Genomic DNA, 24593 nt, shown 5'->3' with positions numbered 1-24593 from the left:
GGGGATTTAGGGAGACCAGCATTCCCAGCACAGGGCCATATAAATTTCTCAGTGAAGCTGGCAGGCTCGTCTCTCATTTCAACTATATAGCTGGGGGGGGGGGGATTGGGGGGAGGGGAGAAAGAGTGGCTTAGAATTCCAGCCTTGTGCTGGCAGGCAGAGGAAACTGCAGCTGAGAGCTCTGTATGTGTTATTGAGTAATCACAACTTCTTTCTATTTCCTGACAGAAAGGATCTAATAAAACTGTCTACATTATGACTGGAGCAAACATGTCTGGGGCCACACACAAGTCTGGACTTGGGGGGAGGGTCCGAACGAGTCTGGTCTGAGGGTGGGAGGGTTTGCACGAGTCTGGTCTAGGGGTGTGTGGAGGGGGAGGGTCCACATGAGTCTGGTCTAAGGGTGTGTTTGGGGGGAGGGTCCTCACAAGTCTGGTCTAGGGGTATGTGGGGAGAGGGGGTCCTCAGGCGTCTAGTCTAGGGGTGTGTGGGGGGGAGGGTCCGCACGAGTCTGGTCCAGGAGTGAGTGGGGGGAGGGTCCGCACGAGTCTGGTCTAGGAGTGAGTAGGGGGAGGGTCCTCACGCGTCTAGTCTAGGGGGGTGTGGGGGGGGTCCTCGCGAGTATGGTCTGGGGCCCACACCGTCTGGATCATTTTATGGACAAGGAAATGGTCATGTTGTCTCTGAACAAAGGCTGTGGAGTCGGTGAGCCAAACCTCCGACCCCACAGCTTCGGTCACTACTGAGCATGTGCAAAAAGTGCAGCACAAATTCATCGACTAAAGGCCGAGATCCTCAGATCTGGAACAGACATTTATAGGACATTTGATAACTTTTTCCAAATTATTATGAAAACATTTACAGCACCTCCTGCATTGTAAGGCCCTTAGAAAAAGCCGGTATCCCCAGCGAAACGAATATACAGATTAGATACATGACATCAGACCATTAAGACAGCTGCTAGATGCCCCTGCACGCCGCTATCTCTCGCTGACCGCATATATACGTATGTGGCTAGCGTGATGGTGGCTATTACATCGGATTACAGCAGGGGCATAGATATGTATGCTGCCTTCTGGTTAAGCTGTACGATCCCCTCGCTGTCCACATATAATACGGACTACGATATCCTAGGCTAATGCGGCAGTATAATCACTGTCACACAATTTATTTGTAAATCCCCTCCGCTGACAGCACAGTATAGATGCTGTGACTACACAGAATTTCTTCTTAATTATGCCAGACGTAAATTCAGTCAGCCCAGAATCAAAAACTGTTGTCTGAAACATTGACTCTTCTTGCGGACGAATATTAACCCCTAATATTATCTCCTACCGTTTATTGTACTGTTATCTTTGCTAAACAATAATGCAGGGCCACTGAACAATGATGTTCGCTGATATGTTGATTACACATTGTACCAGGCCATGCAGATTGACTTGCAAACGTTGAAGGATAGAGTACAAATAATCAAAAATGTGTGTTGACCTCATCACATCTTTCTCTTGACCTCTGGATGCTTAAAGGACCGTTGTGGACTATATAAGATTATTTTGCCTCTGTTCCAAGAGACTCTACAAGATGTCAGCTTAGGGGACCATGGCCCCAGCTGGAAGAACACAGGACTTCTTCACTGACCATCACTTCACCCTCTGAGACGTCTTGAAGAATCCAGGTTGGGGCAATTAGGTCACCTGGCCACATACCTCACTGCCCTCGGTCAACTTCCTAAGCTTGTCATTACCTGCTCGCTGTGGTGGCCCTCCAAAAGCGGGGAGCAACTGGTGAGGGTATTTGGCCCTGGAAGAAGCTCTTCTCCCAGCGAGTCAGCGGAAGGGTAAGACTCTGTAATTTGCACCATTTTGACTATTTGCTGGGACTGTTCTATGTGTTATTGATTCCTGGTACAATAAATTATTGCTACACTGTTACCCTCACCCTGCATGTTCTGCCTATGAGGAGAGGGATCGTGCGTTCAGTGGTATGATCCCCGGTCCATGCAATTTTTCTAAAGACATCCAGGCCACCGGACGAGAGCACCCACTGACCCTGTGTCCCTACAGATGGGTTCAGCATGCAGAGTCTCGGCGGCCAATTCTATAGACAGCCAGGCTACCGGACGAAAGCACCCACTGACCCTGTGTATTTACAGATGGGTTGAGCGTGCAGAGTCTCGGCAGCCATTCTATAGACTTCCGGGCCACCGGATGAGAGCACCCACTGACTCCATGTCTCCCCAGATGTGTGCAGTCTCGGCAGCCATTCTATAGACAGCCGGGCCACCGGACGAGAGCACCCACTGACCCTGTGTCTCTACAGATGGGTTGAGCGTGCAGAGTCTTGGCAGCCATTCTATAGACTTCCGGGCCACCGGATGAGAGCACCCATCAACCCCGTGTCTCCACAGATGTGTGCAGAGTCTCGTCGGCTATTCTATAGACTTCCGGGCCACCGGATGAGAGCACCCACTGACCCCGTGTCTCCACAGATGTGTGCAGAGTCTCGTCGGCTATTCTATAGACTTCCGGGCCACTGAATGAGAGCACCCACTGACCCTGTGTCTCTACTGATGTGTTCAGTGTGCAGAGTCTCGGCGGCCTTTCTATAGACAGCCGGGCTACCGGCCGAGAGCACCCATTGACCCTGTGTCTCTACTGATGTGTTCAGTGTGCAGAGTCTCGGCGGCCTTTCTATAGACAGCCGGGCTACCGGCCGAGAGCACCCACTGACCCTGTGTCTCTACAGATGTGTTCAGCGTGCGGCCATTCCAGTGGAGTGCGGCAGTAATCCACGTTTCCGCCGTCTCCTTGTTATCTTGGCGCTCTGTATGATGTTATATGATGGCGTTATCACACCGCTGTATCATTTATCTGACTGTGCATATTGCCTAACGCCTGTCAATCCGATATTTATTTTGTATAAATGTACAATGTACAAGGGGCTATGATTAGGGATCCTGTTTAATTGTATGTCGGTGGTCCCTTCTATTTGGGGCCTTCACGGGTCACTGCCCCATACACGTCCGCACCATGATCTATGGGAATTTATTTTAGTAATACACATTATTTTAGAATAAGTTACTTTTCATTCAGATTCCTTCTATATATGATGGGAGTTGCTCCATTTTATGCCAGCTTCACCAAGATGGACGCCTACTTCGACTGCACAGCTCCGACCATCCCGACTATCCTGGCGATGTTAATGGCTGACATAACGGAGAGATGTCTCCATCCTTCGTACTGTGGACGTCAGTGTTACGCCGCGTCTTCTCCAGTTGAAATAAACAGTGTGGCCAATTTACAGTCACATTGTAGACGGATTGGGAGATTTTTGTCCCCATTTAATTTAATGGATTTTGTACTGGATGATTTTATTTACTTTTCATGATCACAACTAAAAAATAAAAACAAAAAAACCCAAAATAAAATAACCAGTGAGTGAGCAAGGACCTGTGCCAAGCCTGGATATTCCCAGTGTGGACAGGGAGCAGAGACTGTGCCGGGCCTAGATATTCCCATTGTGGACGGGGAGCAGGGACTGTGCCGGGCCCCAATGTTCCCAGTGTGGACGGGGAGCAGGGACTGTGCCGGGCCCCAATGTTCCCAGTGTGGACAGGGAGCGGGGACTGTGCCGGGCCTAGATATTCCTAGTGTGGAATGGTAGCGGTGGCTGTGTCGGGCCTAGATATTCCTAGTGTGGACGGGGAGCGGGGACTGGGCCGGGCCCCAATGTTCCCAGGGTGGACAGGGAGTAGACTGTGCCGGGCCCCAATGTTCCCAGTGTGGACAGGGAGCAAGGACTGTGACAGGCCCCGATGTTCCCAGTGTGGATGGGGAGCAGGGACTGTGCCGGGCCCCAATGTTCCCAGTGTGGACAGGGAGCAAGGACTGTGACGGGCCCCGATGTTCCCAGTGTGGATGGGGAGCAGGGACTGTGCCGGGCCCCAATGTTCCCAGTGTGGACGGGGAGCGGGGGCTGTCAGGCCCGGATTTTGTTAGATAAATAGACACGGGTAGGATATTGGCAGATAGTATGGATTCGGTGAGAAGCGAGGGTGGGCGCACAGTGTTGAGGAATGGATGTGCTTGGAGGATGATTTTGGGTGATCGATACACTTTGAGGGTGGACGTGGCCGGCGGTGGAGGGTGTACACGCTTCGGGGTAGACATGCTTGGCTGTATATGCCTGCTCTTGGGGGAAGGGCTGTGGTGTTGCTGTATACAGGTGATCTGTCCTGTGTGAGGCTGGAGAATGAGAACTATGTGACATCTCGCTCTACCTGTTTGTGTCTAGTATCCGTGCAGCCACAGGTCCCCGTCACCTGTAGGACAGGTGTCATGGGATCACCCTCCACACTGACATGACGGCACCAAGAAGAGCATGGTGGACAGACGTCACTGATCTGTACATGATGGACACAACATGATCACAACCCCCGGAGTCTGAGCCTCGTGCAGAAATCCCGGCACCTCCAGCCTCGGCCGCCATCACAGAGGTCATTAATGGTGGTCTGAGGAAGGAAATCATCAGGAGCCGCCGCCGGCACCTGCTGTATGATCCCCAACCAATCACATCCCCCAATGGGAAAAAATCAAGTAGTTTGGAGAATCTTTCAATTTTTTTTTTTTTTGTCATCCTTCACAGATCAGTGACATCTCCTTCCTGGGGTCGGCATCATCCATCACTTCTCCTCCGGGTGGTAATGTCAATGTTTTGGAATGTAGGTCATGATATACAGTGGCTTGCAAACATATTCACCCCCTTGGCATTTTTCTTGTTTTGCTACCTCACAATCTGGAATTCCACTTTTTTGAGTGTTTGCATTAGTTTTTGTAAAGAACATGCCGACAATTGTGAACATTTGTTTTCCTTTTTATTGTGAAAAAAATATCTGAAAACTTCAGTTTGCATATCTCTTCATCCCCCTACAGTCAGTACTTTCTAGAGCCTCCTTTTTGTGGCAATTATTGCTGCAGGTCGCTTTGGATATTTCTCTATGAGCTTTCCACATCTGGCCACTGGGATTTTTCCATTCCTCAAGGCAAATTTCTGCAGCTCCTTCAGGTTAGATGTTTCCTCTGGTGAACAGCGATCTTCACATCTGACCACAGATTCTCCATTGGATGACGGTCTGGGCTGTGACTCAGTCACTCCAGAACATTTACAGGTTTCCCCTTAAACCCCTCATGTGTTGCTTTAGCAGTGTGCTTTGGGTCATTGTCTTGTTGGAAGGTGAACATCCAACCCAGTATCAAATCGCTGACATACTGAAACAGGTTTTGCTCAGTAATATCCCTGTATTTTGCACCATCCATCTTCCCCTCAACTCGGACCATTTTCCCTGTCCTACTACCGAAAATCATCATGGGGCAGCACGGTGGCGCAGTGATTAGCACCGCAGCCTTGCAGCGCTGGAGTCCTGAGTTCAAGCCCCACTAAGGACAACATCTGCAAAGAGTTTGTATGTTCTCTCCGAGTTTGCGGGGGTTTCCTCCTGGTACTCCAGCTTCCTCCCACATTCCAAAGACATACTGATGGGGAATATAGATTGTGAGCCCCAACGGGGACAGCGACAATAATGTTTGAAAACTGTAAAGCGCTGCGGAGTATGTTAGCGCTATATAAAAATAAAGATTATTATTATTATTATCCCCACAGCACGATGCTGCCACCACCATGATTCACTGTGAGAATGGTGTTCTCGGGCTGAAGAGCTGTGTTGGTTTGTTGCCAAACATAGCGTTTACCTTGGTGGCCAAAAAGTTCAATTTTGGTCTCATCTGACCAGAGCACCCTCTTCCAAACATTTGGGGAGTCTCCCACCTGTCTTTTGACAAACTCAAAAAAGCCTTACAATTTTTGTGTGAAACTACAGTTTTTTTCTTCCAACACTTCCATAAAGGCCACCTCTATGGAGTTGTGAAGACATGAGGGTCATTGGGTTCTCTCATCCGCTGGCCCGACCGTCTTTAGGCCATGTTCACACAATCCTTTTTTTTATCCTTTTTTTTTCAGGTCCTGATTTGGAAAACCCGCAGTGCAAAACTGCACTGCTGATTTTCCTGCAGTTTCTTCTGCAGATTCCTCTGCAGGTTTTCAATAGCACTTTCCTATTGGTGCCTGTTGAAAACAGGAGCTGAATCCGCAGAAAGAAGTGACATGGTACTTCTTTTTTTCTGCAGGCAAATCCACGCGGATTTGCCTGAGAAAAAAAGGATAGTGGGCACAGCGGTTTTTGTTTTCCATAGGGTAACATTGTACTGTACCCTGCATGGAAAAAGGATGCGGATCCGCAGCCTGAAAAGCGCTGCGGAACAGCAGCAAAAAAAGGATCGTGTGAACATAGCCTTAGAAAGACCGCATGGACCAGGGCTCATACCACTGAATGCCCAAGCTCCTTTCCCTTGGGCAGAGCACTACTCAAACACAAGGTGAGGTTAAAACAGTGCTGCAATAATTTGTTAAACCACCAACAAACAAAAGCATATAGAACAGTCCCAACAAATACCCAATAGGGTGCAAATTAGTCTTACACTTCCGCTGACCCGCCGGGAGTAGAGCAGCTGTGACTTCAGGGCTTCCAGGGCCAACTGCCCCGACCAGTGGCACCCTGCTTTTGGCGGGAACCCACAGAGAGGAGGTAACGACAAGCTAAGGAAGATGACAAGCCATTGAGGTATGTGGCCAAGTGACCTGATTTTCCCATCCTGGCTTCTCCGAACATCTCCCTGGGTCCTGTGATGGTCAGTGGAGCAGATCTGTATTCCTTCAGCTGGGGTCCTGGTTCCTTAAAGTGAACTTGTCAGCAGGATTGTGCTCAGTGACTACAGACAGTGTCAGGTCGGTGCCGTTACACTGATTACACTGATACCTGTGATCAGGATTGTGCTCAGTGACTACAGACAGTGTCAGGTCGGCCCCGTTATACTGATTACACTGATACCTGTGATCAGGATTGTGCTCAGTGACTACAGACAGTGTCAGGTCGGTGCCATATACTGATTACACTGATACCTGTGATCAGGATTGTGCTCAGTGACTACAGTGTCAGGTCGGTGCCGTTATACTGATTACACTGATACCTGTGATCAGGATTGTGCTCAGTGACTACAGACAGTGTCAGGTCGGTGCTGATATACTGATTACACTGATACCTGTGATCAGGATTGTGCTCAGTGACTACACACAGTGTCAGGTCGGTGCTGATATACTGATTACACTGATACCTGTGATCAGGATTGTGCTCAGTGACTACACACAGTGTCAGGTCGGTGCTGATATACTGATTACACTGATACCTGTGATCAGGATTGTGCTCAGTGACTACAGACAGTGTCAGGTCGGTGCTGTTATACTGATTACACTGATACCTGTGATCAGGATTGTGCTCAGTGACTACAGACAGTGTCAGGTCTGTGCCGTTACACTGATTACACTGATACCTGTGATCAGGATTGTGCTCAGTGACTACAGTGTCAGGTCAGTGCCGTTACACTGATTACACTGATACCTGTGATCAGGATTGTGCTCAGTGACTACAGACAGTGTCAGGTCGGTGCTGTTATACTGATTACACTGATACCTGTGATCAGGGTTGTGCTCAGTGACTACAGACAGTGTCAGGTTGGTGCCGTTATACTGATTACACTGATACCTGTGATCAGGATTGTGCTCACTGACTACAGTGTCAGGTCGGTGCCGTTATACTGATTACACTGATACCTGTGATCAGGATTGTGCTCAGTGACTACAGACAGTTTCAGGTCAGTGCCGTTATACTGATTACACTGATACCTGTGATCAGGATTGTGCTCAGTGACTACAGACAGTGTCAGGTCAGAGCCGGTATACTGATTACACTGATACCTGTGATCAGGATTGTGCTCAGTGACTACAGACAGTGTCAGGTCGGTGCCGTTATACTGATTACACTGATACCTATGATCAGGATTGTGCTCAGTGACTACAGACAGTGTCAGGTCGGTGCAGTTATACTGATTACACTGATACCTGTGATCAGGATTGTGCTCAGTGACTACAGACAGTGTCAGGTCGGTGCCGTTATACTGATTACACTGATACCTATGATCAGGATTGTGCTCAGTGACTACAGACAGTGTCAGGTCAGTGCCGTTATACTGATTACACTGATACCTGTGACCAGGATTGTGCTCAGTGACTACAGTGTCAGGTCGGTGCCGTTATACTGATTACACTGATACCTGTGATCAGGATTGTGCTCAGTGACTAAAGACAGTGTCAGGTCGGTGCAGTTATACTGATTACACTGATACCTGTGATCAGGATTGTGCTCAGTGACTAAAGACCGTGTCAGGTCGGTGCAGTTATACTGATTACACTGATACCTGTGATCAGGATTGTGCTCAGTGACTACAGACAGTGTCAGGTCGGTGCAGTTATACTGATTACACTGATACCTGTGATCAGGATTGTGCTCAGTGACTACAGACAGTGTCAGGTCAGTGTCGTTATACTGATTACACTGATACCTGTGATCAGGATTGTACTCAGTGACTACAGTGTCAGGTCGGTGCTGTTATACTGATTACACTGATACCTGTGATCAGGATTGTGCTCAGTGACTACAGTGTCAGGTCGGCGCCGTTATACTGATTACACTGATACCTGTGATCAGGATTGTGCTCAGTGACTACAGACAGCGTCAGGTCGGTGCTGTTGTACTGATTACACTGATACCTGTGATCAGGATTGTACTCAGTGACTACAGACAGTGTCAGGTCGGTGCCGTTATACTGATTACACTGATACCTGTGATCAGGATTGTGCTCAGTTACTACAGACAGTGTCAGGTCGGTGCCGTTATACTGATTACACTGATACCTGTGATCAGGATTGTCCTCAGTGACTACAGACAGTGTCAGGTCAGTGCTGTTATACTGATTACACTGATACCTGTGATCAGGATTGTACTCAGTGACTACAGACAGTGTCAGGTTGGTGCCGTTCGTTATACTGATTACACTGATACCTGTGATCAGGATTGTGCTCAGTGACTACAGACAGTGTCAGGTCGGTGCCGTTATACTGATTACACTGATACCTGTGATCAGGATTGTGCTCAGTGACTACAGACAGTGTCAGGTCGGTGCCGTTATACTGATTACACTGATACCTGTGACCAGGATTGTGCTCAGTGACTACAGACAGTGTCAGGTCGGTGCCGTTATACTGATTACACTGATACCTGTGATCAGCATTGTGCTCAGTGACTACAGACAGCGTCAGGTCGGTGCTGTTGTACTGATTACACTGATACCTGTGATCAGGATTGTGCTCAGTGACTACAGACAGCGTCAGGTCGGTGCTGTTGTACTGATTACACTGATACCTGTGATCAGGATTGTGCTCAGTGACTACAGACAGTGTCAGGTCGGTGCTGTTGTACTGATTACACTGATACCTGTGATCAGGATTGTGCTCAGTGACTACAGACAGTGTCAGGTCGGTGCCGTTATACTGATTACACTGATACCTGTGATCAGGATTGTGCTCAGTGACTACAGACAGTGTCAGGTCGGTGCTGTTATACTGATTACACTGATACCTGTGATCAGATTTGTGCTCAGTGACTACAGACAGTGTCAGGTCGGCGCCGTTATACTGATTAGGGCTGAGTGAGACGGCCGTATAACTCGTGCGAGAATCACTGCACGGACTGGCCTGGCACCTCTCCTGACCTGAGCAAGACCGTATGATGTATTTCTATGCAGCTGTCAAGCTCAGGTGAGGAGAGCTGACAACCAGTACAAGTTTCACGATGCGATTCTCGCAGGAGAAATATGGCAGTCTGTCTCTGCCCTTACACTGATACCTCATGATGAAATCCGACTTGTGGTTGTTGAGTAATCTTTATTTTCTGTTTTGAGTTAATGATATGGGTGGGGCTGTGGACGGCCTGTGGGGGTCTTCATGTGGTGTTCTGATTACGTATTCATAATGAAGACTGCTGATCCCTCACTCACCCGCCCCGTAGTTATCATAATGAATATTTATATATACTTATGAAAATAAAAAACTCTTCTGCAGACAGGCGCCGGCCGTGGTCCCTGCGCTGCAGCATAATCACATGTGTAATATTTATATAATTAATATGAGTGAGGTTATCCTAATAATCCAAAAGAAATCCATTTGCAGCTGTCGGTGTATATACAGGTGATCCAATAGCTGCTACTGCGCCGGCGGCTCCATCTTGGAGGAGGAATTTTTTTTTGTTTCTAGCAAGATGGCGCCGCTGTTTTCTTTCAATATGTATTTATAATATTCATGATGTAAACTAGGGGGCAGGTCAGTGAGGGATCAGTGACCTGCCACCAGTCTTCATTATGAATACCTAATCAGAGCACCATATGAAGACCCCCCCCCCACAGGCCTCACTGGGGCATGAGCATATCATTAACTCAAAACTGAAAATACAGATTACACAACAACCACAAGACAGATTTCATCACCAGGTATCAGTATAAAGGCACCAACCTGACACTGTCTGTAGTCACTGAGCACAACACCTGCTGACAGGTTCCCTTTAAGCTGGCATCCTGTAGATTTTCTCTGGGAACAGAGGCAGATCCCCCTTTTATAGTTCACAACTGTCCTTTAGGCCATCATCAGCATGTCAGGTGGAAGGTGGGATGGGATCAACTCTCATTGCATAGTTAATCTGCATGGTTTGTCCCTCACTGTTTGCAGGTCAACAAGCTACATGGACTTATACAATGTAATACAATATAATCAACATATTAGTAAACATCAATTATTCATTGACCCTGCGTCTTTGTCCTCCAAAGATAGCAACACAATAAACTGTAGGAGCAGATATAAGCGGTAAACAGCAGTCACTGAACAATTCACAAGCATCAATTCAAGAGTCAACGTTCAGACTCCTATAAACAATAGTTTGTCTCCTGGCCTACTGAAAATATATGTCTGGCATAATTAAGAGTAAATGCTGTATCATCAAGGAGTGCATGGTTTATTGTGGTTGTATGGACTGATACTACACTCTCTTCTTGGGAATTCTGCAGCTCTTTCAGGGTTACCTTTGGTCTCTATGATTAATGCCCTCCTTGCGGGGGATGAGCATTTTAGTGGGCAGCTCTCTTTTGGTAGGTTTGGCTGCTTTCACACTAGCGTCGGTATGGGCCCGTCGCAGTGCGTCGGCCCGACGTACCGACACATGCTGTGAAAGAAATGCCCGACGTGGGCAGCGGAAGCAGTCTTATGACACTTCAGCTGCCCCATTGTAAGGTCTGGGGAGGAGGGGGCGGAGTTTCGGCCGTGCATGCGCGGTCAAAAATGGCAGACACGACGCGCAGAAAAAGTTGCATGTAACGTTTTTTGTGCCGACGGTCTGCCAAAACACGACGCAACCATCGCACAATGGTTGTGACGTGTGGCAATACGTCGCAATGCGTCGGTAATGTTAGTCTATGGGGAAAAAACGCATCCTGCAGACAACTTTGCAGGATGCGTTTTTTTCTCCTGAACGACGCATTGCGACGTATTGCAAAGGACGCTAGTGTGAAAGTAGCCTTTCTTGTGGCACTATGTCCTTTCCATTTGATGATGGATTTGATGGTGCTTCAGGGATCATCAGAGATTAGGATATTTTTTAGAACACAACCCTGACTTGTACTTCTCAATAAGTTTGCCCCGGATTTGTTTGGAAATCGCCTTGGTCTTCGTTAGAGATGGGCAAACTCATGGATGTTCGGTTTCAGCCAAACAGTTAAAAAAAAAAAAAAAAAAAAAAGTAAGTTCTGGTTTGGGTACCAGAACTGTACACGGGCCCGAACCCGGACACCATTTACTTGAATGGGGGGCTTGATCATCCAGTGTTTGCCGCGCTTCTGATAGGCAGTAAAATAATTACCGCCAGTCAGAGAGTTGCAGTTCCCACGCACTAAAATGTGAGCGTGCAGGTGTGATCGGAGGTATAAAGTTTACCTCTGGTGTCGGATGATGGAACTACTGCTCCCATCAGCTGATGCCTGCTGTCGCTTATAACAGTGAGTGCAGTAGTGGCTGATTGGAGTAATCGTCAGCCGGCTCCTGCGCCGTAAATAAATAGTTAAAAAAAAAAGCAATGGTGTGGGTTCCCCTGTATTTTTGTTAACCAGCCAGGCAAAACTCACAGCTGGGGGATGCAACCCTTAGCTGTCAGCTTCAGCAAGGTTGGTTATCAAGAATACAGGGGTCCCCACACTTTGTTTTTTTAATTATTTAAATAAATAATTAAAAAACAGCGTAGGCCACCCCCATTTTTGACAACCAGCGTTGCTAAAGTAGACAGCTGGAGGCTAGTATTCGTTGATATTGGCCTTCCCAACCTAAAAGCAGCAGCCTGTAGCCGCGCAGAAAAGGCACATCTATTAGATACGCCAATTCTAGCGCTTTGGCCGGCTGTTCCCACTTGTCCTGTAGTGGTGGTAAGTGGGGTTCATATTTGTGGGGTTGATGTCACCTTTGTATTGTCCGGTGACATCAAGCCAACGGTTTAGTAATGGAGAGGTGTCTGTAAGATACCTCTCCATTACCAATCCTATATTTACATGGTAAATAAAGACACAGCCAGAATAAAGTCTTATATTAGAAATAAAACAAAACATACTTTTCCATTTTTTATTTAAAAATAACAAACAGTTAAAGTCACCTAACTCCTAATTCCACTGAATCCCGCGTCTCCTGTAATAAAATAAAAATAAAAAACAACCATGTTCCTTATCTGTCTGTCGTTCTGTCTCACGCCATAATCCATGTCTGGGGGATAAATACTTTTCAATCTGGATGGTGCCAAGATGTGACTGTCCAGGCTGAGAACCACCGGTGAATGACCAGTGGTTACCTCCGGTCACTGAGGCTGTGCTCCCAGCCAGGCAAATGAACTGCGGTGACCTCGGTGAGATTCCTGCTAGCACCATGAGAATAAGTCTCACGGGGCAGAGGCGAGATCACCAGGAGAATTTCACTACGGTGAATTTAAAATGCGGTGCACTCTCCTCGGCACCGTGAGACTTTATCACGGTGCTAGCCGGGATCTCACTAAGGTAACTGCAGTTCAGCCTGGCTGGGAACTCCTCATTGACCGGCAGTAACCTCGATGACGTCACGGCTAGTCACTGATGCTGCGCTCGCAGCAGTTCATTCACCAGTGGTTCTTAGCCTGGACGGGTCTCATCTTGGCACCGTCCAGGTGGAAAACTGTTTATCTCCAGACATGGATTACAGGATGGGACAGAACGTTGGGCAGGTGAGAGATATGGTTGTTTTTTATATTTGTTTTATTACAAGAGACGAGGGATACAGTAGAGTTAGCGTTAGGTGAGTAGAACTGTGTTTTGTTATTTTTAAATAAAAAGTTTTTTTCTTTTCATTTCTAATAAAGGACTTTATTCTGGCTGTGTGTTTATTTACCATGTAACTATAAAATTAGTAATGGGGGTGTCTTAAGGACGCCTCTCTAATACTAATCTATGGGCTTGATGTCACAGGACAGACAATTCAAAGGTGACATCAACCCCACAAATATTGACCCCACTTGCCACCGCTACAGGGCAAATGGGAAGAGCCGGACAAAGCGCCAGAATTGGAGCATCTAATAGTCTGAGAATACCAGCCCCAGCTGTCTGCTTTAGCAAGGCTGGTGGTCAAAAATGAGGGGGACCCCATGCTGTTTTATTTTTTTTTTTGTTTTAATTATTTAAATAATAAAAAAACACAACGTGGGGACCCTTCTATTCTTGATAACCAGTCTTACTGACAGCTGAGGGTTACATTCCCCAGCTGTGAGTTTTGCCTGGCTGGTTAAAAAAAATACAGGGGAACCCATGCCGTTTTTTAAAAATTTATTTATTTACAGCGCAGAAGCCAGCTGATGAATACTCCCATCACCTGCTCCTGCTCTCACTGTTATTAGCCGCAGCAGGCGTCGGCTGACGGGAGCAGTAGTCCCATCAGCTGACACCAGTGACCGGAGATAAACTTTATACCTCTGATCAAAGCTGTGGGCTCACACTGTCATTGACAGCATGGGAACTGCAGCTCTCTGACTGGCGGTAATGATTTTATCGCTGATCAGAAGCAGTGTTTATCACGCTGTCATGCATGACAAACACCCAGTGTTCGGGGGTCCGAACCGAAACAGTAACAGTCTAACTGGTGAAATCCGTGTTTGGTGTCTGTGCCCGAACAGTAGGTGTTGGGTACGGACGCCGAACTTTACTGTTCGGGTGCTCCCATTTCTAGTCTTCATGGTGTGGCTTGGAGAGTTCCTTCGTCTCCATGGTGTTTGGATATCTACTTGGTCTTCATGGTGTGGTTTGGAGATCTCCTTGGTCTTCATGGTGTGGTTTGGAGATCTTCTTGGTGTTTATGGTATCGTTTGGAGAATTCCTTTGTCTTCATGGTGTAGTTTGGAGAGTTTCTTCATCTTTCTGGTGTGGTTTGGAGAGTTCCTTCGTCTTCATGATGTTGTTTGCAGAGCTCCTTCGTCTTCATGGTGGTGTTTGGAGATCTTCTTGGTCTTCATGGTATGGTTTGGAGAATTCCTTTGTCTTCATGGTGTAGTTTGGAGAGTTTCTTTATCTTTATGGTGTGGTTTGGAGAGTTCCTTCGTCTCCACGGTGTTGTGTTGTTTGCAGAGCTCCTTTGTCTTCATGGTGGTGTTTGGAGATCTTCTTGGTCTTCATGGTGTGGTTTAGAGAGTCCCTTCACCTTCAGGGTGTGGTTTGGAGATCTGCTTCGTCATCATGGTGTAGTTTGGATATCTCCTTCATCTTCCTGGTGTGGTTTGGAGAGTTCCTTCGTCTTTATGGTGTGGTTTGGTTTTTGTCTATATTCTTCTCACTTCACCAACTTAAACTATTTAGTGCTGATGCATCTCACAGAAATCAGATTCCAAAAATAACACAGGTTGTAATGTAACAAAATAGCTAGAAAGCCAAGGGGGTGAATACTTTTGCAAGTCACTGTAAGCTGAGCACCAGTAATGAGACTGGCACCAGATACACTGCTGAGGATTCTGTACAGTGTAGACTGTACACCTCTGCTTACACTGTCCAGAATCCTTGGGGATGCTTCCTCTACACTGTACAGAATCCTCAGTAGTGCTTAGTGATGAACGAATATACTCGTTGCTTGGGTTTCCCCGAGCACGCTCGGGTGGTCTCCAAATATGTGTGACTGTTCGGAGATTTAGTTTTTGTTGACGTAGCGGCATGATTTACAGCTGCTAGCCAGCCTGAGTACATGTATGGCTTGCCTGGTTGCTAGGGAATCCCCACATGTAATCAAGCTGTCTAGTAGCCATAAATTATGCAGCTACGTCAACAAAAACTAAATCTCCGAGCAGTCACAAATACTCGGAGACCACCCGAGCATGCTCGGGAAAACCCGAGCAATGCGTACATTCGCTCATCACTAGTGGTGATTCCTCTACGCTGTCCGGAATCCTCAGCTGTGCTTCCTCTACGCTGTACAGAATCCTCAGCGCTGCTTCCTCAGCGGTGCTTCCTCTACGCTGTACAGAATCCTCGGCGGTGCTTCCTCTACGCTGTACAGAATCCTCAGCGCTGCTTCCTCAGCGGTGCTTCCTCTACGCTGTATAGAATCCTCGGCAGTGCTTTCTCTACGCTGTACAGAATCCTCGGCGGTGCTTCCTCTACGCTGTCCAGGATCCTCGGCGGTGCTTCCTCTGCACTGTACAGAATCCTCGGCGGTGCTTCCTCTACGCTGTATAGAATCCTCGGTGGTGCTTCCTCTACACTGTATAGAATCCTCGGCGGTGCTTCCTGTACGCTGTATAGAATCCTCGGCGGTGCTTCCTCTACGCTGTATAGAATCCTCGGCGGTGCTTCCTCTACGCTGTACAGAATCCTCGGCGGTGCTTCCTCTACGCTGTACAGAATCCTCGGCGGTGCTTCCTCTACGCTGTATAGAATCCTCGGCGGTGCTTCCTCTACGCTGTACAGAATCCTCGGCGGTGCTTCCTCTATGCTGTCCAGGATCCTCGGCGGTGCTTCGCTTCCTCTACACTGTACAGAATCCTCGGCGGTGCTTCCTCTACGCTGTATAGAATCCTCGGTGGTGCTTCCTCTACACTGTATAGAATCCTCGGCGGTGCTTCCTCTACACTGTACAGAATCCTCGGCGGTGCTTCCTCTACGCTGTACAGAATCCTCGGCGGTGCTTCCTCTACGCTGTATAGAATCCTCGGCGGTGCTTCCTCAGCGGTGCTTCCTCTACGCTGTATAGAATCCTCGGCAGTGCTTCCTCTACACTGTACAGAATCCTCGGCGGTGCTTCCTCTACGCTGTACAGAATCCTCGGCGGTGCTTCCTCTACGCTGTATAGAATCCTCAGCGCTGCTTCCTCAGCGGTGCTTCCTCTACGCTGTATAGAATCCTCGGCAGTGCTTTCTCTACGCTGTACAGAATCCTCGGCGGTGCTTCCTCTACGCTGTCCAGGATCCTCGGCGGTGCTTCCTCTGCACTGTACAGAATCCTCGGCGGTGCTTCCTCTACGCTGTATAGAATCCTCGGTGGTGCTTCCTCTACACTGTATAGAATCCTCGGCGGTGCTTCCTGTACGCTGTATAGAATCCTCGGCGGTGCTTCCTCTACGCTGTATAGAATCCTCGGCGGTGCTTCCTCTACGCTGTACAGAATCCTCGGCGGTGCTTCCTCTACGCTGTACAGAATCCTCGGCGGTGCTTCCTCTACGCTGTATAGAATCCTCGGCGGTGCTTCCTCTACGCTGTACAGAATCCTCGGCGGTGCTTCCTCTATGCTGTCCAGGATCCTCGGCGGTGCTTCGCTTCCTCTACACTGTACAGAATCCTCGGCGGTGCTTCCTCTACGCTGTATAGAATCCTCGGTGGTGCTTCCTCTACACTGTATAGAATCCTCGGCGGTGCTTCCTCTACACTGTACAGAATCCTCGGCGGTGCTTCCTCTACGCTGTACAGAATCCTCGGCGGTGCTTCCTCTACGCTGTATAGAATCCTCGGCGGTGCTTCCTCTACGCTGTACAGAATCCTCGGCGGTGCTTCCTCTACGCTGTCCAGGATCCTCGGCGGTGCTTCGCTTCCTCTACACTGTACAGAATCCTCGGCGGTGCTTCCTCTACGCTGTATAGAATCCTCGGTGGTGCTTCCTCTACACTGTATAGAATCCTCGGCGGTGCTTCCTCTACACTGTACAGAATCCTCGGCGGTGCTTCCTCTACGCTGTACACCAGATACACTGCTGAGGATTCTGTACAGTGTAGACTGTACACCTCTGCTTACACTGTCCAGAATCCTCGGCGGTGCTTCCTCTACACTGTACAGAATCCTCGGCGGTGCTTCCTCTACGCTGTACAGAATCCTCGGCGGTGCTTCCTCTACGCTGTATAGAATCCTCGGCGGTGCTTCCTCTACGCTGTACAGAATCCTCGGCGGTGCTTCCTCTACGCTGTCCAGGATCCTCGGCGGTGCTTCGCTTCCTCTACACTGTACAGAATCCTCGGCGGTGCTTCCTCTACGCTGTATAGAATCCTCGGTGGTGCTTCCTCTACACTGTATAGAATCCTCGGCGGTGCTTCCTCTACACTGTACAGAATCCTCGGCGGTGCTTCCTCTACGCTGTACACCAGATACACTGCTGAGGATTCTGTACAGTGTAGACTGTACACCTCTGCTTACACTGTCCAGAATCCTTGGTGATGCTTCCTCTACACTGTACAGAATCCTCAGTAGTGCTTAGTGATGAACGAATATACTCGTTGCTTGGGTTTCCCCGAGCACGCTCGGGTAGTCTCCAAATATGTGTGACTGTTCGGAGATTTAGTTTTTGTTGACGTAGCGGCATGATTTACAGCTGCTAGCCAGCCTGAGTACATGTATGGGTTGCCTGGTTGCTAGGGAATCCCCACATGTAATCAAGCTGTCTAGTAGCCATAAATTATGCAGCTACGTCAACAAAAACTAAATCTCCGAGCAGTCACAAATACTCGGAGACCACCCGAGCATGCTCGGGAAAACCCGAGCAATGAGTACATTCGCTCATCACTAGTGGTGATTCCTCTACGCTGTCCGGAATCCTCAGCTGTGCTTCCCCTACGCTGTACAGAATCCTCAGCGCTGCTTCCTCAGCGGTGCTTCCTCTACGCTGTACAGAATCCTCGGCGGTGCTTCCTCTACGCTGTACAGAATCCTCAGCGCTGCTTCCTCAGCGGTGCTTCCTCTACGCTGTATAGAATCCTCGGCAGTGCTTTCTCTACGCTGTACAGAATCCTCGGCGGTGCTTCCTCTATGCTGTCCAGGATCCTCGGCGGTGCTTCCTCTACACTGTACAGAATCCTCGGCGGTGCTTCCTCTACGCTGTATAGAATCCTCGGTGGTGCTTCCTCTACACTGTATAGAATCCTCGGCGGTGCTTCCTGTACGCTGTATAGAATCCTCGGCGGTGCTTCCTCTACGCTGTACAGAATCCTCGGCCGTGCTTCCTCTACACTGTACAGAATCCTCGGCCGTGCTTCCTCTGCGCTGCACAGAATCCTCGGCGGTGCTTCCTCTACGCTGTATAGAATCCTCGGCAGTGCTTCCTCTACGCTGTACAGAATCCTCAGCGGTGCTTCCTCTACGCTGCCCAGGATCCTCAGCGGTGCTTCCTCTACACTGTATAGAATCCTCGGCGGTGCTTCCTCTACGCTGTACAGAATCCTCGGCGGTGCTTCCTCTACGCTGTATAGAATCCTCAGCGGTGCTTCCTCTACGCTGTACAGAATCCTCGGCCGTGCTTCCTCTACACTGTACAGAATCCTCGGCCGTGCTTCCTCTGCGCTGCACAGAATCCTCGGCGGTGCTTCCTCTACGCTGTACAGAATCCTCGGCAGTGCTTCCTCTACGCTGTACAGAATCCTCAGCGGTGCTTCCTCTACGCTGCCCAGGATCCTCAGCGGTGCTTCCTCTACGCTGTACAGAATCCTCGGCGGTGCTTCCTCTACGCTGTACAGAATCCTCGGCGGTGCTTCCTCTACGCTGTACAGAATCCTTGGCGGTGCTTCCTCTGTGCTGTACAGAATCCTCGGCGGTGCTTCTTCTACGCTGTACAGAATCCTCGGCGGTGCTTCTTCTACGCTGTACAGAATCCTCGGCGGTGCTTCCTCTACGCTGTACAGAATCCTCGGCGGTGCTTCCTCTACGCTGTACAGAATCCTCGGCGGTGCTTCCTCTATGCTGTCCAGAATCCTCGGCAGTGCTTCCTCTACGCTGTACAGAATCCTCAGCGGTGCTTCCTCTACGCTGTACAGAATCCTCGGCGGTGCTTCCTCTACGCTGTACAGAATCCTCGGCGGTGCTTCCTCTACGCTGTACAGAATCCTCGGCGGTGCTTCCTCTGTGCTGTACAGAATCCTCGGCGGTGCTTCCTCTGCGCTGTCCAGAATCCTCGGCGGTGCTTCCTCTACGCTGTACAGAATCCTCGGCGGTGCTTCCTCTGTGCTGTACAGAATCCTCGGCGGTGCTTCCTCTGCGCTGTCCAGAATCCTCGGCGGTGCTTCCTCTACGCTGTACAGAATCCTCGGCGGTGCTTCCTCTGTGCTGTACAGAATCCTCGGCGGTGCTTCCTCTACGCTGTACAGAATCCTCGGCGGTGCTTCCTCTGCGCTGTCCAGAATCCTCGGCGGTGCTTCCTCTACGCTGTCCAGAATCCTCGGCGGTGCTTCCTCTACGCTGTACAGAATCCTCGGCGGTGCTTCGTTATTTATTATGACCTTATGATCGCCTATGGACTGGCGGTGATTTTAGTAGAAGTCTATGGAGAAAGCGATCACATGACCTCACATACGTGATACTCGCCACCTGTGTGTACTGTAACCCGCCATCCTAGATCATGACCCAGACGCACTGACTGCAGATATTAAAAAATATAGATCACTTTATTGATAATTAATAAAACAGGAGTATACAAAATAGCAGAAAGAAAAATACTTTTCTTACAGGATAAATTGATGTTACAAAAGATCTTTTATTAAAAAGTTGATAACCTAAAAGGCAATATGAAAATGAATGTGTGACGGGACAAGGAGCATCAGACGGATAAAATAACAAAATAATAACAATAATGTTTACATTTATATGTGATATATTTATTATATTATAATAAATATAGCGCATATAAATATAAACCTTATTTTGTGCATATTTTCTCATTTTTTTATTATATTTTATTTATGGTGTTATATATATTTTTTTTAATGATCCGTCTGATGCTCCTTGTCCCGTCACACATTAAATTTCATATTGCCTTTTATGTTATCAACATTTTAATAAAAGATCTTTTGTAACATCAATTTATCCTGTAAGAAAAGTATTTTTCTTTCTGATATTTTGTGTAATCCTGTTTTATTAATTGTCAATAAAGTGATCTATATTTTTAAATATTTTTTACTATGACTACTTCTTTTGGGTGATATGTTATGCTTGGTATTCTTAGTTTTTTATGATCCACTTATTTATGGTATTTGTTTTCTATACAGGCGTTTTACACTGACTGCAGAGCCTGCGCCCAGGGGACCTTGTCACTGCCCCTTTAATATGAAGTGCAAGCTCTTGTGTGTGAAGTGGGGGGTAAGACCCCTAAAGTGTTCAGATTGTCAGGACTGGACCAGGTGCTGGAAAGGACACGTAGGAGGTGTCTGATCCTCCGGGTCACTCTGCTGCAGCTGCTGCGTCCTGTGCCTTTAAGAGGTAGGGCCTGAGGAGTGACCCTGCTGTGGGGTTTGGCTCAGCTTGGCTTTTTGGGATCTGACTGAGCATGGGTATGTGAGAGAGGGCCAGAGAGCTGAAGAGACAGCTGTGACTGGGCGAGACGCCGAGGAGAAGGGCAAACAGGGACCCACTGCAGGGCTACAGAGAGGAGACCTCTACCAGGGGGTGCAGGGGAAAGCAGAGGTACCAGGGGGTGCAGGGGAAAGCAGAGGTACCAGGGGGTGCAGGGGAAAGCAGAGGTACCAGGGGGTGCAGGGGAAAGCAGAGGTACCAGGGGGTGCAGGGGAAAGCAGAGGTACCAGGGGGTGCAGGGGAAAGCAGAGGTACCAGGGGGTGCAGGGGAAAGCAGAGGTACCAGGGGGTGCAGGGGAAAGCAGAGGTACCAGGGGGTGCAGGGGAAAGCAGAGGTACCAGGGGGTGCAGGGGAAAGCAGAGGTAGCAGGAGTGAAGGGTAACATCAGAAGTACTAGGGGGTGCAGGGGAAAAGTGGTGCCAGGGGGTACAGTGGGAGAGTAGCACTGCCAGAGGTGCAGAGGGAGAATAGCGGTGCCAGAGGTGCAGAGGGAAAGTAGCGGTGCCAGGGGGTACAATGGGAGAGTAGCACTGCCAGAGGTGCAGAGGGAGAATAGCGGTGCCCGGGGTGCAGAGGGAGAGTAGCGGTGCCCGGGGTGCAGAGGGAGAGTAGCGGTGCCCAGGGTGCAGAGGGAGAGTAGCAGTGTTAGGAGTGCAGAGGGAGAGTAGCGGTGCCCGGGGTGCAGAGGGAGAGTAGCGGTGCCCAGGGTGCAGAGGGGGAGTAGCAGTGTTAGGAGTGCAGAGGGAGAGTAGCAGTGCCTGGGGTGCAGAGGGAGAGTAGCGGTGCCCGGGGTGCAGAGGGAGAGTAGCGGTGCCCAGGGTGCAGAGGGAGAGTAGCGGTGCCCGGTGTGCAGAGGGAGAGTAGCGGTGCCCAGGGTGCAGAGGGAGAGTAGCGGTGCCCAGGGTGCAGAGGGAGAGTAGCGGTGCCCGGGGTGCAGAGGGAGAGTAGCGGTGCCCGGGGTGCAGAGGGAGAGTAGCGGTGCCCGGGGTGCAGAGGGAGAGTAGCGGTGCCCGGGGTGCAGAGGGAGAGTAGCGGTGCCCGGGGTGCAGAGGGAGAGTAGCAGTGCCTGGGGTGCAGAGGGAGAGTAGCGGTGCCCGGGGTGCAGAGGGAGAGTAGCGGTGCCCAGGGTGCAGAGGGAGAGTAGCGGTGCCCGGTGTGCAGAGGGAGAGTAGCGGTGCCCGGGGTGCAGAGGGAGAGTAGCGGTGCCCAGGGTGCAGAGGGAGAGTAGCGGTGCCCAGGGTGCAGAGGGAGAGTAGCGGTGCCCGGGGTGCAGAGGGAGAGTAGCGGTGCCCGGGGTGCAGAGGGAGAGTAGCGGTGCCCGGGGTGCAGAGGGAGAGTAGCGGTGTTAGGAGTACAGGGATTGCCGCCCGCCTGTACCGTCGGTGTGCCAGTCATGGCCAGCTTCCAGTTGCCACAGTTGCCCCCGGGCGCGGAGGAGCAGGACTTTATCCGGGCGTATGAAGACGTGCGGGAGAAGTATAAAGGTAACTTCTTTACTTTCCCTCCACTTTCATTTTGGGGCCGTTAACCCCCCGTGTACTGTTGGTCGCTCTGTGGGCCGCAGCCGCTGTGCAGGGGTCATTGGCTCCGGGGTCAGTCCCGAGAGTTACTCCCCACCGTCCGGTGGGGTACTGAGGAGGGGGCAGTTAGCTTCTGGTCTCACCTGGGTTAACGCCTGTCCGCCAGGTGAATATTGGTGCTCAGCGCCATTGTATTCTGTCTGTGATAGCCAGTGTTGGTCTGCTGGGACTTGTAGTTCCCCCGCAGGGCCTCTGTGATGATTCTGGTCTGTGGTTCGCAGTGGATGAGTGATGTATACTGACAGTCATTGACAAGAAGACATCAGCCTGACAACAGATCCGACTGTACGGCCCCCGACAGTCACAGCCAGAACCTGGGAGCCAGACCCCGAAAACCTGGAAGAGGCTCAATGGGGGGAGACGCTCCATACAGGGGACGCAGACCCCCAAATCATGGACTCCGAAGCCACGCCCACACAAACTACATCACAGTGTATGATGGGAGTGATGGCAGTCTCTGTACTGACCCCGATCAGTGTATGATGGGAGTGATGGCGGTCTCTGTACTGACCCCGATCAGTGTATGATGGGAGTGATGGCGGTCTCTGTACTGACCCCGATCAGTGTATGATGGGAGTGATGGCGGTCTCTGTACTGACCCCGATCAGTGTATGATGGGAGTGATGGCGGTCTCTGTACTGACCCCGATCAGTGTATGATGGGAGTGATGGCGGTCTCTGTACTGACCCCTGATCACAGGGTATGATGGGAGTGATGGCAGTCTCGGGAGTGATAGCGGCCTCTGTACTGACCCCGATCACAGGGTATGATGGGAGTGATGGCGGTCTCTGTACTGACCCCCGATCACAGGGTGTGATGGGAGTGATGGCGGTCTCTATACTGACCCCCGGTCACAGGGTATGATGGGAGTGATGGCGGTCTCTGTACTGACCCCGATCACAGGGTATGATGGGAGTGATGGCGGTCTCTGTACTGACCCCGATCACAGGGTATGATGGGAGTGATGGCGGTCTCTGTACTGACCCCCGATCACAGGGTGTGATGGGAGTGATGGCGGTCTCTATACTGACCCCCGGTCACAGGGTATGATGGGAGTGATGGCGGTCTCTGTACTGACCCCGATCACAGGGTATGATGGGAGTGATGGCGGTCTCTGTACTGACCCCGATCACAGGGTATGATGGGAGTGATGGCGGTCTCTGTACTGACCCCCGATCACAGGGTGTGATGGGAGTGATGGCGGTCTCTATACTGACCCCCGGTCACCGGGTATGATGGCAGTGATGGCGGTCTCTGTACTGACCCTCGATCACAGGGTATGATGGGAGTGATAGCGGTCTCTGTACTGACCCCCGATCACAGGGTATGATGGGAGTGATGGCGGTCTCTGTACTGACCCCCGGTCACAGGGTATGATGGGAGTGATGGCGGTCTCTGTACTGACCCCCGGTCACAGGGTATGATGGGAGTGATGGCGGTCTCTGTACTGACCCCGATCACAGGGTATGATGGGAGTGATGGCGGTCTCTGTACTGACCCCCGATCACAGGGTGTGATGGGAGTGATGGCGGTCTCTGTACTGACCCCCGGTCACAGGGTATGATGGGAGTGATGGCGGTCTCTATACTGACCCCCGGTCACAGGGTATGATGGCAGTGATGGCGGTCTCTGTACTGACCCCTATCACAGGGTATGATGGGAGTGATAGCGGTCTCTATACTGACCCCCGGTCACAGGGTATGATGGCAGTGATGGCGGTCTCTATACTGACCCCCGATCACAGGGTATGATGGGAGTGATAGCGGTCTCTGTACTGACCCCCGATCACAGGGTGTGATGGGAGTGATGGCGGTCTCTGTACTGACCCTCGATCACAGGGTATGATGGGAGTGATGGCGGTCTCTGTACTGACCCCCGATCACAGGGTGTGATGGGAGTGATGGCGGTCTCTATACTGACCCCCGATCACAGGGTATGATGGGAGTGATGGCGGTCTCTGTACTGACCCTCGATCACAGGGTATGATGGGAGTGATGGCGGTCTCTGTACTGACCCCGATCAGTGTATGATGGGAGTGATGGCGGTCTCTGTACTGACTCCCGATCACAGGGTGTGATGGGAGTGATGGCGGTCTCTATACTGACCCCCGATCACAGGGTATGATGGGAGTGATGGCGGTCTCTGTACTGAC

At 50.1% G+C, this 24593-nt stretch overlaps 1 protein-coding gene across 9 annotated transcripts in view; it reads left to right on the top strand.

Moving 5' to 3' along the window:
* Positions 1-24593, top strand: part of PLEC (plectin) — a 447362-nt gene that overhangs the window by 99568 nt on the left and 323201 nt on the right. The window contains exon 1 of one of the 9 annotated variants that reach the window (XM_077271545.1): positions 22146-22345. The exons of the other annotated variants lie outside the window; for them this stretch is intronic. Coding sequence (XP_077127660.1) covers positions 22255-22345 — 91 coding nt within the window. The 5' untranslated portion in view covers positions 22146-22254. Of the gene's footprint in view, positions 1-22145; positions 22346-24593 lie in introns of those variants that run through there. 9 annotated transcript variants of the gene reach the window in all.

This window comes from Ranitomeya variabilis, chromosome 6 (genome assembly GCF_051348905.1).
Source record: "Ranitomeya variabilis isolate aRanVar5 chromosome 6, aRanVar5.hap1, whole genome shotgun sequence".
NCBI classification, from domain to species: domain Eukaryota; kingdom Metazoa; phylum Chordata; class Amphibia; order Anura; family Dendrobatidae; genus Ranitomeya; species Ranitomeya variabilis.
Note: the sequence above shows the minus strand (reverse complement) of the source record. Positions and strands in the feature narration are given on the sequence as shown.